An 18,207-nucleotide genomic window follows, 5' to 3' on the forward strand; every position below is an offset into this window, starting at 1 on the left:
GGTGATTGAATTAGGCAGTGATAAGCAGCACCTTGTTAGCGGAGATGCGGATATGGGCGGCAGCTACGAACGATTATGGCGAGAATCGTCAAGTTTGTGTTTCGATTCATTGATAGGAAGACACAAGCTCTCGGCCAAGCAAAAAAGGCAGGTAGTGGTTTCAGTTGTGCTTCGACGGAACCATATTACATAGAGTGATGATTGCAAGATTGCCCAGCCCGAGCCTTCAGTAGCTATTCCCATCGTTGGGCACCAAACAGTGTTTCGAACATGAGTTATGAGTATATTTTACATCACAATATATTCACAGTTCAGGAACACAGCACTAGCACATGAGTGGTGACACCAAATGTCCTCACCGCGCAACCCACCTCGCATGCATAACTTACGCGCGCGCGCAGCGACCGACCTGACTCTACAACTATCACTGTTGGGTATAAGCGCCTGCCGGCCTACATTGCCCTGGTTACTGCTCCCCATGCACAGCCCGGCGCGCGCGGCCCGCCTGCCCGGCCGGGCGTGGAGGACCGGTCGCCTCCGCTCGCCGCTATGACTCAGGAGCAGCACGCTCTCCACACACTCCCACGGCGGCCAGCGCCGGGCCGGGCGTGTCGCGGCCTGCCCCGGCCGACCGGAGCCGCCGCGCCGCCGCCTCCGCTGGCGGCAGGACAGGCCCCGCCGGCGGCCGGCGACGGGACGCGATGTGACACATTGGCGAGCGGTCGCACTGACGGCTAAAAATCCCCAGCGCCGGTCGACGACGGAAAACGTCGCCTACATTTCCGGCACGGTATGGCGACAGGGACGCGGCCGTCCGTCGCCCATCACTCTGAGTTTGGCCTCGCAGAATTCACCGGGAGAGCGACCCGGACCTGACCCAACGTCCGGCGACCGGCGGTGACCGGCGGCAGCGCTCGCCACTCCGGAGTGGCGCCATCGCGGCCGGGTTCCGGGTCCGGGTCCAGCCGCCGCCGTCGGTGAGCGTCGGTGACGTAACAGTCGATGGCTCCGTCGGCCGCACACGTCCGGACAGGTGCCGGCCGTCTCCCGGTCGGGTGGGATGGACCGCAGCGCTGCGCGGGCGCCGCGCCGGCCCCTGCTGGCCGGAGGATGCCCGAGTGACCCCGGCGGTGACCGGCGGCCGCTCACCCTGATGAGGAGAGCCGCACCAGGCCAAAGAAGCTGCGGTCCCAGAGCAGTATCGAGTACCGGTTCGGCTCCAGGTCCCGGATGCTCACGGCGTCGCCTGTGAAAACGGACAGAGATCGCGGTCAAGGTCGGCCGCGGCTCGGCAGCGAGAGTGACCGGTAATGTAACGTCCGGGAGCCGCCGGACGGCGGGCCATGGGACGATGTAATTGGGTGAAAAGCTAACGAGCTGAAAACGGCAACGTCAGCCCGCGTGAGCAAATAGCGGCTTGTGATTGAGAAAAGACGCTTCTGGCATGCCGCAAGGATTGAGAAATGTACCGAAACGTTGACTGCCAGACATAAGTAAGCTTAAATTTTATGTTTTACGTTAAATAAAATATATTTGCTTGAGCAGCTGAGAGCTGTGCATAAGTCAGGATGCGTTTTGCTTTCTCAGCTGTTGCATGGTGTGCCGAAAAGTTTAAACGGAATGCATTCGTTTAATGCCTGTTAAAAGTTAAATATGACTAAGGTTTTTCAGATTTGGTTCAGCACCTTCGTAGTCTCGTCGGACTTTGTCTCGACAAAACAAGCCTGAGACCATGAGTGTGCAAATCCCTTCTGCGGTGTCTGAAAATGATTATGCAACGAGCGCTAGATAAGGTATCTTGTTTTGGGTGTTTTCGGTAAAAAGCAGTAACAAGTTAGAGCTGAGCGTCTATGTGAAGCGGTTGCCGCCTAAGGAGGCCGTCACGGTGTGGATGTTCGGCCGATTTCACACGTGATAAGGCCGACGTGAACCGGGCATTAAACAAGGCGTGGAGTGGGTGCCGTCCTATAACCCGCGTCGGAAGTAGTAAAGCCCGGCGCATTTTAATAAGGATGAGACTTAAAATGGGAGTGACACCAGAGAACAAGCTGAAGAACAATGACAGTGTACCACAGAGAACAGAAACACGTTAATGGTATTAATAGCACGGGTGCTCCGATGGAGTTATTGCTCTTGCGGTCAAGCCTTTCTCACTTTATGGCTCGATGTCATGCTGCCAACTTAATGCGGCCATTTTTTGCGGTAAAGCGGGGGCGAAGAGCGGACGGAAATTCGCGACAAAATTCACAGGTGTAACGCGGAAAACTGGATTCTCAAAGCACGAAAGAGTCGCCGCTGACCCACCGGCGTCGGGTAAGGAAGGTTGGGAAGCCGCGGCAGTGGCCAGTGGTTGACCTTGCTACATTAATTTTAAAACGAACACAACTAGACAGGGAGCGCTAACCTGCGTTACCAAGCAGAGAAGTTACATTGGAAAACATGGATTGCATGCTAAGGTGTCAGAAGTTCCCACTAGAATTGTAAAAACAGGCCCAAACAGGGGCAAATACAAGCATGTTTTGCTATGAGAGACAGCAGACATGTAAGGAAAGCTAGGATATTATAGTCTCGCCAATATGCTTTTCATCGATGATATGCCAAGCTGGGAACCTAATAAAATGTACTTTTCAAATCCTATTGTTACATCCAACGAGCTGCAATGCCTTGAAACTAGCACACAGCGATGCTTTTAAGTCCATTTACACTTCCGGAAGCCTTGGCGCATATGCATCCGCCCATAAAGGATCGTTTACTCCAGCGAACCATGCGATTTCTGACGATCTAATAACCACCCGAGCACGCTCTCCAAAACATCACCAGCCTCGTAACTGCATGATCCGCATCTTAACGCCTGTCGCCACACCCCGCAGATTTCACCCCTCCCTCGGCTGGCTGTGAGTCACGACGCCCGGGGCTCGGCGCCACCCCACTGTCCCACGGCCAACCGAGGCGCCCAGCCGGCTGACGGTCGCCGACCGGTCACGTTACGGCTTCCGTAGCGCGCACGAGATGCCCGGAGGCACCGGCGCGGCGCGGGGTGGCACCTGGTGCCTGGCGGCGGGCTGCGGAGCGGTGGACACTGGACGGGGAGGAGGGGAGGGGTCCTATGCGCAGGTGACTCACACAGGTATAGGTGACCGGAGGGGGGGGGGGGGTCCTATACGCAGGTGACTCACCCGGCCCTAGGTAGGTGACGGCGCCCGTGTGACATGTGTTGATCTTCTCCTCGAGGTCGCTGGCCTCCATTGCGATGCACTTGGCCACGGAGCGGGCGTTCACCTGGATCTCGAACGCGTTGATGTCGTTGTCTTCTAAATAGTTTATCTGGGGAAAAAAAGGAAAAACCGGGTCAGCACGGGAGCGTTAGACAAGCAGCAGGTTTAAATCAAATTACTTTTTAGGGGATGAGAATCCGTAGATATGAATAAATCGATTCTCATTTTTACTTATCTCTGATAACGTTTGCCGTTTGGCAATTGCAATGATTTAATGTTATATTTGTTTCGGCTATTGTGACAATCGCCCGTAAAAGACTGATAATTGGTTCCCAAATGAGATCATGTAATTACATAATCAGCCTTGGGAATTAGATGTTCGATAAGCTACTGCTTGCTACGGGTCCATGCAGCAGGCGAAGGCTAGAGGTAAGCCATGTTTCGTCAAGAAGACTAAATGGTCTTTGCAGAGACGAAGGAATGCCGAGTGTGCGTACCAAGACTGCTGAAAAACGTAAGGCTTATGGCTTAATTAATTAATAGATGAATTTTGCACACTCCTTCAACGAAATGTCGCCTGCATGTTAGTGTGTACATGATGTATGGTGTTTCTTGTTTCCGTTCTTACGACTGACGCTTTATTATAAACACCGTGGTCTCTTCATTTCGCAACTCAGGACGTGCCTGTCGAAACATTTTGTAACGGCACACAAGCATAAGCACAGCTAGAGAAATCAACGCCAGTGTCCTGGTACGCCAAGGCCTACAAACAATTTCATAAATTCCGGTACGGCCAGGCTCACGACGAAGCGCGCGCACATACGCCACACGTCATGTCGCAAGCGTTCGCAGAAGTGCTGTTCTGGCGGCGCTAAGAGACAACCACCAGACCACAACACAGTCCAGTTGTTTGGCGTAGTGAGGAGACCCTCCCCCATTTTCCCGAACCGCCGTCGACCGCCGCTCCCCACGGCCCAGTGCGTGCGTGCGTCAAATCTAAACATCTGACATTTCTTATTAGGAGTCTGGATTCTGCTCTTGACATTGAGGCGCGGAATACCGCTGAGCGAGCTGTGATAAAATAAACAAACGCTCGTCCAAGACCGGGCGCTGAGCCAACAAACTCCGTAGTTACTCTGCTCGAATGTTCCGTCCCGCCTGACCCGGCAGGGCTCGGAGACAGTCGCTCGCTGCGTGAGTCCAACGCGCTGCAGGAAAACTCGGACATGCTTTCCTGTGTGGATCACTTCTGGAAACTTGGCATCAGCCCCGGTTCGGGCCGGAAGCAGACAAGACGGGCGACGGGGAACCGGGGTCGGTGGGCGACCGGTCTGCGACGAACCGGCTGATTGTCGCTTCCTTTCCAGCCGGAAAAATGACGCTATGCGAGCGGCAAGAACCGTCTTTGGTAGAACTCGGGAAGCACTGTGACCTATCTCAAAGCGCAGTGGTCAAGAGGAATCCTGTGACAAATGATGACGCGTAGCTAAAATCGGCGCATCTCGTCATAGCCACACAGTACTGCATCCGCAAACGTCATGCCGCGTGAATTCCCGGACTGCAAGAGCGACAAATTCGGCTTCTTTGTCTCTTTGTGTTATGGAATCTCCGCAAAATTGTGTTACCAACGGCACAGTGGTCATGTTGCGTTGCGTAATGGTACAAAATATCGCGAACGAAAGGCTGACTGTATCCCATGTAGCCAGAAAGTCATTCCTGTTTCTCATTGACAAATTATTCATGGTCTGCTCCCTTGATAGCCCAATTTATCCTCCCAATCACCTTGAACGGATGGTTTGACCGTCACCGCGGCTGTTGACAACTGTCTTATCAACGATCTAATCAGTGTCCGTGAAGCCTAACGGCTGAAGTTGTTTTAGCTCCGCGTCAAACCGACAAACCTATTAATGTTGTAGTGATTGTCAAACGGATGTGACGCTTGTTTGATGTCTCATTCAGAGGGAAATTTAATCAGATTCCCAAGGATGATTAGCGTGATAGCAATGGGTGTGACAGTCACCAATGCTATCAGCTAGGGATCATGCGACACAATAGCCAATAAAACTAGGCATCTTAAAGCCTCAGGCACTGACCACAGAAACTACCGTCTTCCTTGGTCGGCGCATTCAGATTCAAGGGAGTTTCGATAGAGAACAAACTCAGTTCCTACGTGCCGCGTAGTCTGTCAGTCTTATACTGATTGCACAAAGTCTTCCAGTCTCTAGTCGATGATGCCGCTAGTCTCTCTAGCTCTATATCTCATCTCTTCTCACCTGTGCGTACAAATAGTAGAGCCCCGGCGTTGTGACGGTGACCTGGCCACCGTACAGCTGGAAGCTTTCGTCACACCGCTGTTCTTCCATCCAGTCGGCAGGCCGCCAGTTGGCGAACATGCCGTCGGGGTTGGCGTTCCTCAGCCGGCCGTTCCCTGAGGAGAGACAGACCCGGGCACTATCAGTACAGCTGCCAGGGACAGTGGACTGGCAACCAGATACAGGCACTAATACCGGGGTGGGTATCCCCGACAGGCAGGGAGGGAGGGTGAGATGTCGGAAATGATGCTCCACGATGCGAAATCAGAGATGCATCCCAGTGCGTTCGTATACCACCCCGTGAGCCGGAAAATATCAGGGGTAACGTGAAGGAAAGGTTGAGTAGAATAAATAAAATAAAATGCGGATGATGTCGGCGAAATGCGAGCTTTGGATATGACAAAATCAAACCGTTTATGTAAACAAGCAATTTTGCATAAAAAGAAGCCCGGAAAGGATTTTGACCGAGATGAAAATAATGAAAAGGGCATAAACTTATAGAGATGGATAGAAACGACGATAGAGACGAAAAATGAAACCAGGTCGGAGCGGGAACGGGGACCGAAAATGCAGACAGAGGTTGGGACGGGGCCAGTTGGGTCAGCCCGGGCACTCAGCAGTGCACGGCACGCGGGCAGGCATGCGTGGTTCCCGTCATGCTCCAGACGCGGCCGTCCCGCTGCACTACTGGCCGAGCCCCAGTCGGCGACGGCGTGCCCCCCGATCTCTATCACGGGCATTGTTGACAGGGCCATTGTACGACCGTCAAGGCTTCAGTCTCCACGTCTGGCCGTCCCGTTTAACAAGCAACAAAAATGACGGGCATGTCTCTTTCCGGTGAGGTGTTGTAAAATGCAGGGATGTGGGATTTGAATTGCCTCAGAATCGGTTCCATTATGTTTATATGGATACGGTAAAGGAAAACAGAGACAAAATATACAAAGCAAACAACGACATTGAATATCAATCAAAAAAATAAAGCTTAATGATTTAAATGGGTGAACATGTGTTAAAACTGTGCATAAAGATCCCCAAGGCGAAGTTAAACGAGTCCATTTGCAAAATAATTCGGGCAATTTATTCTTAAGCATGTTACTTCAAAGTTTGTTGATATTTTGTTGTGCCCAATTTTAAATTGACGTAGAAAAAGGCAAAAGCAACAGAAAACATATTGCGATCGTTCCAATAAAACGGTAGCAAAATAATAAATCATAAGTAACATTTTGGATGTTCAGCAAAAAAAAAAATAAAAAAAATCCAAAATTGTAGTCCAAAATTTATGGCATTGTTTTCGACGCACCGCTAAACAATCTTTTTTTTTGTAAGAGGAACAGTTATAGTTAATACCAAATAGCGATAATGTTTACCACATATTAAATGCACAAAATCTTTTAACAATTATCAACCATTATCCGCGAAATGGACTCGAAAGCCAGCGAGCACATGCCTTCACCCACAAACTACCATGCTAACAGTGGACAGATAAAAACCTTCACTACCGCCATAGGAGGACGTCTTGCGGCTGAGCTGTGACACATGTCCCTCGAAGTGCGCAGCGACGCAGCCGGTCGCCGCCTGCTGCTGGTGCGGCTTCGCTCCTCCGTGCAGGCCGGGCACGAAGGCGGTGGGCGAGCCGCGCGCTTCCAGAACTGGCGCCGCCTGTGCGAACATGGGGTAGGAGTTAGGGGAGGCGCGGCGGAGAAGGGGAGCTGTAGTGTGGGTAGAATGGTAAATGCATTGGGTTGGAAAGAGAGAAACGTTTATGAAACGAGCAGAGACGAATCAAAGTGAGAGCTTTTGAGATGGAAAGAAACTTGAAAGTTACACTGAAATGAGTGACAGTGATGCATACAGAGTGATGAAATGAAATGAGAGAAATAAGAAACGAAATAATGAAGAGATGAGCGGTGACGTGCAAAACACTTGAAATGAACATGCTGAGCGCTAGCTCACTAGTGCAAAAACATACTGTGCATTCTAACATGCGCTGCTCTAAAAACTACGTGCGGTAAACGACATTCGCATTTCGTGCGGTTCTCCGTGATGGTGCAGTACGCTGACAGGGTGGTGGGAAAGAGTGCAAACGCATGCTGTTGCCTCATTATTTCGGCAATTTGTACCTAGTTGATGTTTGACTGATGACGTTTAATACCAGACAAGTGTTAAAAATGAACCCAAACATGCCAACGCAAAATTTGCCAAAAAGAGACAAATTGCCTTCATCTGAGTGGGACAGTGGGACATCATTCATCATTCATTAGTAGGCATTAATATCCACGGTATTAAAGTTGTAAACGTCTCCCCTTCCTTTAAAAACTCGTCAGTCACCAAACACAACATCACAAATCGGTTACCGAACTTCTCGCACTCCCCCATCACAGTTAGGTACTTGGTGCGGCGTGTCCATGCGGTTAGCCGCCCTGTCCCGCGCTCGGCCCGTCCCTGACCTGTCGATTCCCAGTTTCGTTGGCCCGGCCGCCCCCCTCGGAGCGGCGCCCGCCAGCGGCCGCTCGGGTCAGCTCGTACGCCTTCGTTCCTGCTCCCTCGCCTCGCTCGCGACTCGTGTTCCTTACCCGGGAGCGGCGGTGCAGCTCTCCGGGCGCGACGGCTCGCCGGCCCGTCGGGGCCGACGCGGCGCCGCCCGGTGACCTGTCGTCGCCGGAGGCCGCGGGCGCGTCCGTGTTGACCCGGCCGAACCGCACCTGGTATGCGGCACTGCTTCTGCGCGGACACCAGCCCCAGACTGTCAGTGCATGCAGTGGAGAGAGCAACGGAACAGCGTGCATCGGACAACGACCGGACACAGGTAGAAAGAGAACGGGAGAGGCGCTCGTGGTGATGACTGACGCGGCCTTGGCGTGGCCGGCCGGGCGGGTTGAACGGACTCGGACAGAGGATGGGAGCTGTAGTAACCTCCCACTGAGAGCGAGAGTTGCACGGAGTGGGCCGCTGAGGCGGAACGGGCCGGTCAGTTCCCTGAATGGACCAGTGAGGCTCTCACTTCTGAGCAGCGCGGGACGTTTATGCATGCAGGCTCGGATCAGCAGGGAACCGGTTGTTGGGCTAGGTCAGGTCGCCGTGCCAGCACAACTGGCGGGGCCGCTGCAGAGCCGGTGGGATCAATGACCAGTGAATGGGGGCGTGGTAAACGGATATGGTGCTGGCAAAAGGAGCGGTGTTGCGCTAAATGACAAGGTTTGACATGGGAGGGGAGTAAAAATATCGAGGCATTCGGTGAACCGATAAACTTAAGCATCATTGAACACAGTACGGCGATTTTAAACTGGACCAGCAAAATGTTAGCCGACAACCGGTAGGTAAGTAACTGACTTTCACAATAATCGTCATGAACCGGGTCCAAAACTATCCGCATTAAGTTACAGATACTGATCTCCATTCAAGTTTTATTCAATGCAAGGCACAAGTGAGTCACCACAGTTAGAGGAAGAGCAGCGTAACATCAGCCTAATCAATGGTCTGAATCAGAGTAAAACCTGTCCCCAAATTCCCACGGCCCGAGGAGCAGACGGTTTGGATTTGCAGAGCTGAAACGGAAGGTTTGTCTATTGGACAAAGGTCTGCTGGTGGAGAATACGGGATAACGCAGTCACGGACAAAGACTAGAGGACTATATTGGCTGGACTCGGGACTGCAAGGGCCGGACTCGATGTTGAAGGTTGATAGACGGATGGATACGATGTTCCTGGGCCTACTGACCTGTGGTGGGCCCGGATGGAGGGGTCGTCGACCTGGGGGTCATCGGTCGGCGGCGGTCCCTCGCGCTGCGCCTGGAGGGTGCCGTACAGACTAAGGCCCTGGCTGGGGGTCCCACTCCGGAGACCGTACGGCTCGTCAAGGATGGGCACGCCGTCGATGGTGCGCAGTGGGTCTCCCACCGACCGTCGTGAGCGGAGGAGGGCCTGAAACACGCGCCACCGAGCTACTGTCACCGGCTGGAATCGACTTCGATTGGGATCAGAGGCATGCCCGGAGTATCCCGGGGCTGTCCTTAGCGGGGCTCTGCAGGTTGTCTCGACTCTCGAGTAGATCTTGAGAGCGAATCGAGCATTTCTCGAACGTCACTCGTGATCTCCTCGAGTGATGTAATTCTCTGACGCCGTTGAGTGGTTTTGACGGATACAGGTGATCCTCAAGACACCTTCAAGATCTTTACGGATTTGGGGTCTCCAATTAACCACGTTCTTGCCGCTTGCGTTTATGTTGTTTGCGGCTTAAGTCGCCAGAAGTTGATGAAGCCGGCACAATAAAAACAAACAAAATAAGAAGCATCGGACGACAAGAAACCTCAAAAGCAAAGGGACCAGAGCAAAGCATGCCAAACGACGACAGTCTACCAAACCACATTGAGCGTTCGTTGACACAAACCACACCAAGTACAAAAGCGCCCAAGTGGAATAAGCCCCGACTCGGAACAATGAACCGTTGTTAGCCGCATCGCTCGAGCGGACGGCGGAGTCTGGTCGCCACCACACTACCCATCACCATGGACAAAAGCGGACCACACCTTGCCCTGTTATTGAGCCATCAGACAAGGAAAGACCAACCGTACAAGATCGCGCCTCCACCCGCGTCGCGCGACGCATAAAAAAACGCCATCACACAAACTGCGCTTTACAGACCGGTAAAACCAGCCATAAACTATCGAGCGGCCTTGCGGCTGACCAGCGCAGCCCTCTGCGGTCTGTGCCCGGTCGGGGTCCATGCAGTGACCACCGAGACGTCTGAATCGGTGCAGAATCTGCACCGTGGTTTCCGGCGCCGCGGGCGGACGGGTCGGCCAGAGACGGACGGGGCTCTATCAGGGCTGCGGTCAGATCCCGCGGCTGAGTGCGGTCAGACACCCACGACCGGCGCCGGGAGCGCCGCCGATGAGCCGCCGCCTAACACAGACAGGCGAAAGATCTGCCACATTAAAAGAAATGGTACGGAACGTCGATACGGCTTATAAGGGGCCTCTCGGTCGGTATTTGCATTATTTACATGTCGTTGCTGCATGCGCCTCGCAATGAAACGGAAGGAACAGGCGTGGAGTCCTTCCGCTTCCGCGTCTTTTCTTTCTTTCATTCAAGGGTTCATATAACTGCCACCTCCATTCACCACACCTTTGAAGATCGCATGCATTCCTCGTCAATATTGCACACCCCTTACGGGCTACGAGTGAGCCAGCTCCTGGAATTATAACAGCTTGTACTCGGTCCAGCCAAACACAAATACTGAATCATGAATGTGTTCCACGAATCTGGCCCGCTGTGCAGTCATGCATGTGTCAGTCACGAAACGGTCGCTGCCACCGGGATCGGCCGACGACAGCCGCTCAAAAAATACCTGAGGTCGTACAGGTGGCTGTCTGGGGCCGTTAGACAGGCAGCTGAGGGGTCCAGGCTTCCTCAGACCTGGGTGGTAGCCCGTAGATTGCCCTGCCCGGCCCGGGTGGAGCTCGGGACGGCAGCAGGTGCGTCGGCGGGCGCCGTGGAGCGCCGACCGACCCCACCTGCTGACCGGCGCAGGTGCGAGCACCGCCACACTCCCAGCCGGCGGCCGCTCGAAGCCATAAAGACTGAGCAGCGCGGACGAGGTGCCGGCCACCGACAGGTGAGCCCGGTGATTTTGGAGGGTAACGTCTAAGGCTAACGTCTGCTGTGACCGCCTCCCAGCGGCTGCAGTTGGCGCCAGACGAGCCGTTAGCTACGGCCGCGCGCGGCGTGATCGTTGGGCTTTGTTTGAAACACCAAGGAGTGGCCGAGGCGTGGTTTTATGAGTAATTTTACTTGTCGTAGTGTCTAGAAATGAGTGGATGCGTTTAGTCTGGAGAACACTGGCAAAGACTTACAAAACGATTTCTTCACCAGCAAAGCCCCGAAAATGTCTAAACACAGAAGTACCGGCGTCTGAGACGAAGCAGATGTATAAATAATCGAGCGTGTTTTTACTCCTCGACAAACTGACCCCAGCCAAGTTCAGTGCTAAGGTCTCCTTTCAAGGTCGGTATTTCGCCACGTGGTCAAAGCACTAAACGCGAAAAGTGAGCCAACAATCACAATTAGTCAATGATCTTTCAATATTATTCACTTTCCCACACGCCAACTTGGGGTCGTTGAGCCTACTCATGCTAGAAAGTGTGCTTTGTGTCATTTTTCGTCGTCGAAACGAGTAAAGGAAGGCATGTAGGCGAATGTCGCAACACCCTCAAAAATTGTTCGTCCTTGCCATGTTCTGCAGTGGCGTGCAGCCCAACTTTTAGGTCTCGGCCGCGTGTTTGCGACAATGTAGCACCCAGAAGCCGGTTTGCAGGGTCGTTGGTGGCCGAAAAATCAACGGCAAGGAAATTGCTCACGGCCAGAAGGCCGCCAGTAGATTATAGATTTGTATGTTTTTCACACCCATGTGTCAATTTGACGGTAATTTTCAGATGTTCCCCGGCTTATTTACCCCATTGTGTTCATTAGGAGCTTGAATGATGACACCCGACACCAATCGGTATTGTTTTGATGGCTCATCGATCATGTCGATCAGCCTCTGTCTCTATATGCCGAAGGGGATAAGTTGTCAAGTTACAGATTGAAGCAACGTCAAGAGGCCATTGGAAAGGTGCGAACACTGCATGGGGTGGGGTCGAGTTGCTTTATAATGAAAACACGCCAACTGCATATACGTCTGCTATTAAATATGAGGTATAACAAACAAGCACAAATCTCAAGCTTACTAGAAAATCAGCAAAACATTGGTCAATTTTGCACGACCCATAAGCCAGGTGGGAAAACTTTCAAACAAGTAATAGTTGAGAACTGTGGAAAGCACCCTGCAGTTGATCCATTTTCCATATAACGTGCCTAAAGCGGGTTTAGTAAACTGTACCGCGCAAAGCACTGGCGACCGACAGGGCTGGTGCACAAACAGTCCATGCAGCAGCGCGGTTCCACACTGACACAATAGCCGGTGTCACAGTGGACAGCAGCCTTCAGTCGATTATCAGTCTGCCGTCTTGATACGGCCGAAATGCGGTGTGGGAACGGTATGCTGGATGAAATAATAGCGGGCGCAAAAATAATATTAGTGTATCAGAAGCCGAAGGCGTGCACGATGTAGGTGTGGAAGTAGTGTAGTTATATTTATTGTAAATTGGAAACTAGCTGAGACGTCGAAAGACAAAAAAGTCAAATTTAACAGATTACAAAATTCAGCCCGGTGTTGTACGACGATATCATGTTATACGCCGATGCTTATATGAGGGAGACTGACAGTGAAAAGCAATACCTATGGCAATACCACACGCTATTTCCCTTTAGATGTCACTGCATCGTCATGATGTTCGGCACTTGTTCGGAAACCGAACTATCGCGTACCTATGTGTGTGTGTGCTAGCGAATTCCAGGCTTAGTTTCCCCGGAAAAGATAGTACTCGACAAGTGATACAAAAAAGGGTGCAGTCCGTATCGTTCCTGGGTGAATAATGAACAGGTGGTGGGCGATTAGCAAATCGTAAAACACGCATACAATCGGCTCGCGATTAGCTCGAGGTTAATGGTAATTAAGATATCGTGTTTGCTACATAAATGATTCATGGAGCATAACACGTTTCATTTATTCTGCTTTGTGTTTGTGTCAATTTATCCTGGGCACACGAATCCAAAACGTTATTTGTCAAACAATTAGCTCGATTAGTAATTTTACGGACGATCTCATTGTTCCCCGACTGGACTTGCACAAGAGCTCATCACAACAGTAGCAGGCACGTGCCGTTTCTCACGCAATGTCGCGTGGTAATCAAACGGCACGAGCCAAACCTACAACTCAATATCATGAGCCATGCCAGTTTAACCATGACTGGACAATTTTTGGGGCAGGTTTTCTGGAAAACGTCGGTTTACTAGAGCAAAAACCGTTCGAGGGCGGGCTTTACATTCCTGGTCACACCTTACGGTGGGGACACTAGCAACACCACCGTTCACCGACGTACCGCTCACCAGTCCGTTACATTTGTCCACCGTTACTTTCCGTCTCCACACACCCAACCCAGTTGTGATATTCTAAAGCAGCCCATTAATCATCACATCACAGAGAGCTGGCTCATCACGCGGCCGCTGGCTTTCCTGGTGATAATTTCAGCCATCGGTGCGGAAAGGCGGGCACATGACTGGGGGCCGCCGCGGCGCCCCCGTCGCGCACCGATTCTCATCGGCGATTGTATCGGTCACGTTCAGCGCCACACACCCGCGGTAAGGCAGATTAGGGAGTGCAGATAGCGGTCACCGTCTCCGAGGAAGTGGACTGGTTTGTCGGAGTTTAACCCGTCCGCGATGGCGCCGAGCGGTTTGACCGGGAGCCTGGCCTTAACCACTCCTGGATTAACGCGAACGATTTTAGTGTTTGATTCTGAAACGATAAACTCGTAGCTGCTTGGGAGTGTATATCGACGAAAGCGTTATCATTATTTAAACGATCTTTCTCATAGACCATTTTGGTTGAAAATGACAAAACAAAAAACCTAACAAGATTTTGATCAGTAGGAAGCATCCATTAACATGGAACTTAAAATAATAAAACGAGCGCCAGCACCAAACGAAAAGATGTCCAACACCAAAGCACATTGAACTTAAATAGACCATCACCAAAGCATGAAGCATCTACACTAATGTGCAAGAAGAAAGGAACACTGGCAAAGTAAAAGCTACTATTCAGTGCCTGTCATTACACAACTTCTTTTAACGGCGTTTAAAAATGAACGGATTAATGACGCCTGAATGGCCAATTAATGCCAATGAATGAATAACAATGAATGACTTTGAGGTTAATACAACGAATGATGCACTATATCAATGCCAAAGATTATATCATCCTCCTGAAGATTCGAAGCTAAAATGAACAACACATAATGCAGCGCCTTGGCTACAAGTTACCAATAAGACAATGCTGACCGGTTGACAATTTGTCAAGAATTGTTGACAAAATTGATACCATCTAGGTAAGACTGTGCAAATAGCGGACAGCCAGTGAAGAGACTCAGACTAGTGCAGAATGCGAGCGCTGCTGGACAGCTCAGTCCTTACTGATTCGTCGCCGCCGCCGTCTGTCGCCTCGTCGAGCCGCGGCCCGTCGGGCGCCTCGCTCTCGAGCCGGTCGAGCCTCATCTGCAGCTGCGCCAGCTGCCTCTGCAGCTCGGCGCCTTGTCGCAGCCTGTGCAGCTCCACAAAACCCAGACAGAGACAGCAGGCGGCCAGCGTGAGCAGTGTCAGCACCCGGCCCAGCGGACAGCAGGACCGGCGCGCCGGGGCGGCACTCTCCTCAGCCGCCGCCGCCGCCGCCGCCGGGTCCACTGTAACCCGCTCCAGACTGGCGGCCTTCTCGGCGGCCACGTCCCCTCCTCTTGAGCCGAGCGCCATGGCAGAGACGTCCGTCCAGCGGGTCCGTGCGAGCGCAACTGACACTGACCAGCGCGGCACTCGACGCACGACCCGTCGCCACCTGCCTCTGGCCTGGACGACCGGCGCGATTTGAGGTGACTCTGGCGGCGCGCCGAGTCGGAGGCGCCGCCCGCCGGTGGCGCCGCCTGGCCGGAGGAGCCTCCGCGCCGCCTCCTCCTCCGCACCGCCTCCTCCTCCGCAGCCACCGGAAGCTGGACTAGAGCGAGCGGGAGCCCAGCGGTGCCCCACCGCCCGCGGTCAGGAGCCGTGGGCACGTGCGGGATGTTTGTTGATTTTCAGCAGGACCACATGCGTCGTGGTGCTGCCCAGAGACAGGCTCCGAGCCAGGCTCTGACGGACATTCGGGAGAAATTTGCGACAGAGAAACACCGAGAATAGATTCAGACGCAGATGCAGAGGCGACTGGCGGGTCAACTGGGCAGATGAGACGAGTTCCGTGTGTATTTTGCAGAAATTAACCGATAAATGACCGTGCCACCGCGGAGATGACGCGGCTGTCTGTTTGTGACCTTTCAGCTGAGGGATTTTAGTGAGAACGGCTGGGTGATTTGTTAGCTACCCGAGCGTCACAGGGCTCAGTCATTGTTTACATTGCATTCATCTCGTACCAGGGTCGGCCGGTCACTCAGTCAGTGAGGCCTCATAGTAAACAACTGCTGCAGGCTAAAAATACGTGACCTCTGACGTGACGTTTGGCTGAATTATTAGATGGTAAACATCAAATAACCCGCAACGGAGCCGGTGGTTTGAGTGAAATGAAAGGCTGAGTTCTACGTCCTATTTTGTGACGTAAAAGTAAGGAAAATTAAATTTATGTAATAAGAGTTTCAAATGACCTTTTCCTCGATAATTAATTGGAAATGCAATAAAAAGTAAATCTTATATTTGCAAATATTAAATTGAATTTAAATTAATTTACTTTACTTTAATCTAATTTAATTTAAATTCAAGTATAACTTTTTGGCTCCTATTTCTGATTTACATATATTATGAGGTTACTGGTTATTCTTATATTATTATTATTATTCATGAGCCTCAAGCAGAGTATCAGCCTTTTAAGAAAAATTAAATTGTGCAACTCTGGCTGCCACTGCCTCTAGATCACACGGTGCATCGGTATTAGGGAAACGCTTTGCGATTGGAAAAAGGAAACGAGAAAAGGATGCTTTGGAATGGTATAATAAGACGTAGCGTAGGCATGTAACTAGAAGAAGCGACATGTCATCAATGGGAAACATACGGCTGGCATTAAAATCCATTCAGCGAAAGATCATTGATTGCATCCATTTTCACACCTACCAATCATCAATCCCTATACCAAGACACGAATCAGTGTTCCCATAAATCCTTCCATCTATCTAAAGCCATCTTTGAGTGAAGCATTGATTCCTTCGTCACGACGTCCGTCGATGGGATGACATCGGCCCATGTTCGACACCTGCGACAGATAGTGTGCGTGTCCTCTTACCTCACGCATCTTCCTTATATCGATCCGGCGTGCTGCGACGCGTCCCGCTACAAACGGTCCGTTTAGCGGCACAGTGCAGGTCTGTTCCTGCCCGGTACGGCGCACCAAGGGCTCTCCTTTCTGCCCCCTGTGGTGCAGTCAATGAGCGCGTGGGACCGGACCCGTAAACTCGGACGGGCGGCCTTTCGTGGGTTCACACGTGTCTGTGTAGGGAACACAACGCGTTCGTGCCCCAACACGCGCCTGCTCGTTCCCCAACGCGTGTCTGTTAGTTGTTACCACCCAACCGTCTGGGTCCCCTAGCAGAACGTGTCCAAGGTCGCTGGTCCTATGGAAGCGGCTATCGATTTTCGGCGGCGCCGTGGTTTAAAGGTCACTGCTCTGCGTGACAGTACACTAAAATTAAACGTCGATTGGCGTTGGAAGGTTTAACTAGTTCAAAGACAATAAATAATCAATGAAAAAAGAACCAATTTAGGAATAAAATAATGCAAGCTCACTTAGCAGCGAGTCTTTGATTACTTTAGCTTGGTTTCTTTCATATACTTCGTCTTTTTACAACCAAACCCAAGCGTCGACACTCGACAAGATGGAACATGCGGGATCATGTCCTGTTATGCCCTTACAAACGAGAGGAAACCAATTACAAAACAAAATGTATAAACGTGACTTGTGAGCTGAAGCGACCACATCAGTATACAATAGAAGGACCGAAATATATTGTAGTGCATATAATTACTGAAACCGTCTGAAGTGGTATGTGAGATTTTGGACACGTATGTTGGATAAGCCATGGGACCGTTTCAGCCCCATTGCGTCATGGAGCACAGGTGTGACCATGCGCCCCACCACCTCGGCCAGACGGGTTCTCACCGGGTCAGTGAGTTTTCCCGCCTTTTTCCGGAGGTCGGCGGGAGGCTCCCGCGGTGCCAGAGGGGTCACCGACTGCGAGACTCGGTGTGATGTCTGTGGGACTCTGCGCTGGTCTGTGGGACCGCCGGACGGGTCTGTGGGACCCTCTGTGGGACCCTCTGAACGCCGCGCTGACCCGGCACCTGTCCGCGCGCGGGAAGTGAGGAAGAGTCGTGGTCGTTTTCACGGTTACTGACACGCCCGCGCTCCCACCGGAGCGGCGAGTGTTGCGGCCTGTTCAGGTGCAGGTCAGACCATTGAAGTAACGGAGCGGTACAGCCGCCGGAAGTGACCTACACCCATCCTCAGGGGTGACAGGTCACCGGTACTGCGGGCGGGTGTCAACAATGCGTGAGCAGAGGAAGATGCACCCTTCACTTCACAGGCCACAGGACTAACCAGTGACCAGCTGCCCTTTGCCTGCCTTCAACTACTGACTGGAGTCCTAATCCGCTTACTGCGGCTAATCGAGAGATTTAGGATCGACTTAGCTGATATCCTGGAAGTGGTGGGGTAGTGATCTGGAGGTGTGATCAGTGATGTAAGTGAGATAGAGAACTGGCCGAGTGCTGCAGGCTGCAGCGGAAATGTTATGTCATCTGTCAGATGGTGCGGTTTTGTCGATGTGCTGGTCATCAGTAAATTGATGCTCATCATGTGCGGGGTTTCTAAGCATTATGCCATTTCACAACGGTTAGAAGGATTGATTAAAAGCGGTTTCTTTCAGCAATGCCCTAATCGTTTGTTTTGATATATTTATATTCACCTGCATCTCTAAACGCAATTCAATTGCAGTAAACTACCTAGTTCTACGAGTAAAATATCAGCATGTTGACCGACATTTAATGAACCGTCTG

General features: G+C 51.9%; 1 protein-coding gene across 4 annotated transcripts; it reads right to left on the minus strand.

Annotated features, from left to right (window-relative positions):
- Positions 1-262: 262 nt before the first annotated feature.
- LOC122384768 (protein eiger-like) lies at positions 263-15,071 on the minus strand. Of its 4 annotated transcripts, none has more exons than XM_043372487.1 (7): positions 14,596-15,071; positions 9,245-9,447; positions 8,101-8,248; positions 7,027-7,186; positions 5,489-5,643; positions 3,177-3,324; positions 263-1,246 (listed from the first exon to the last, which is right to left on the minus strand). In XM_043372487.1, exons 1-7 carry the CDS (start codon positions 14,926-14,928, stop codon positions 1,146-1,148), a joined length of 1,248 nt encoding a protein of 415 aa, XP_043228422.1. In that variant the 5' UTR covers positions 14,929-15,071; the 3' UTR covers positions 263-1,145. The 4 variants fall into 4 exon arrangements, with proteins under 4 accessions (XP_043228422.1, XP_043228421.1, XP_043228420.1 ...); XM_043372486.1 differs by having other exon boundaries at positions 7,018-7,186; positions 14,596-15,070; XM_043372485.1 differs by having other exon boundaries at positions 7,975-8,248; positions 14,596-15,064.
- Between the last annotated feature and the right edge of the window lie 3,136 nt (positions 15,072-18,207).

The sequence above is a fragment of the Amphibalanus amphitrite genome, unplaced genomic scaffold (assembly GCF_019059575.1).
Source record: "Amphibalanus amphitrite isolate SeventyFive unplaced genomic scaffold, NRLGWU_Aamphi_draft 000198F_arrow, whole genome shotgun sequence".
Lineage (NCBI taxonomy): Eukaryota > Metazoa > Arthropoda > Thecostraca > Balanomorpha > Balanidae > Amphibalanus > Amphibalanus amphitrite.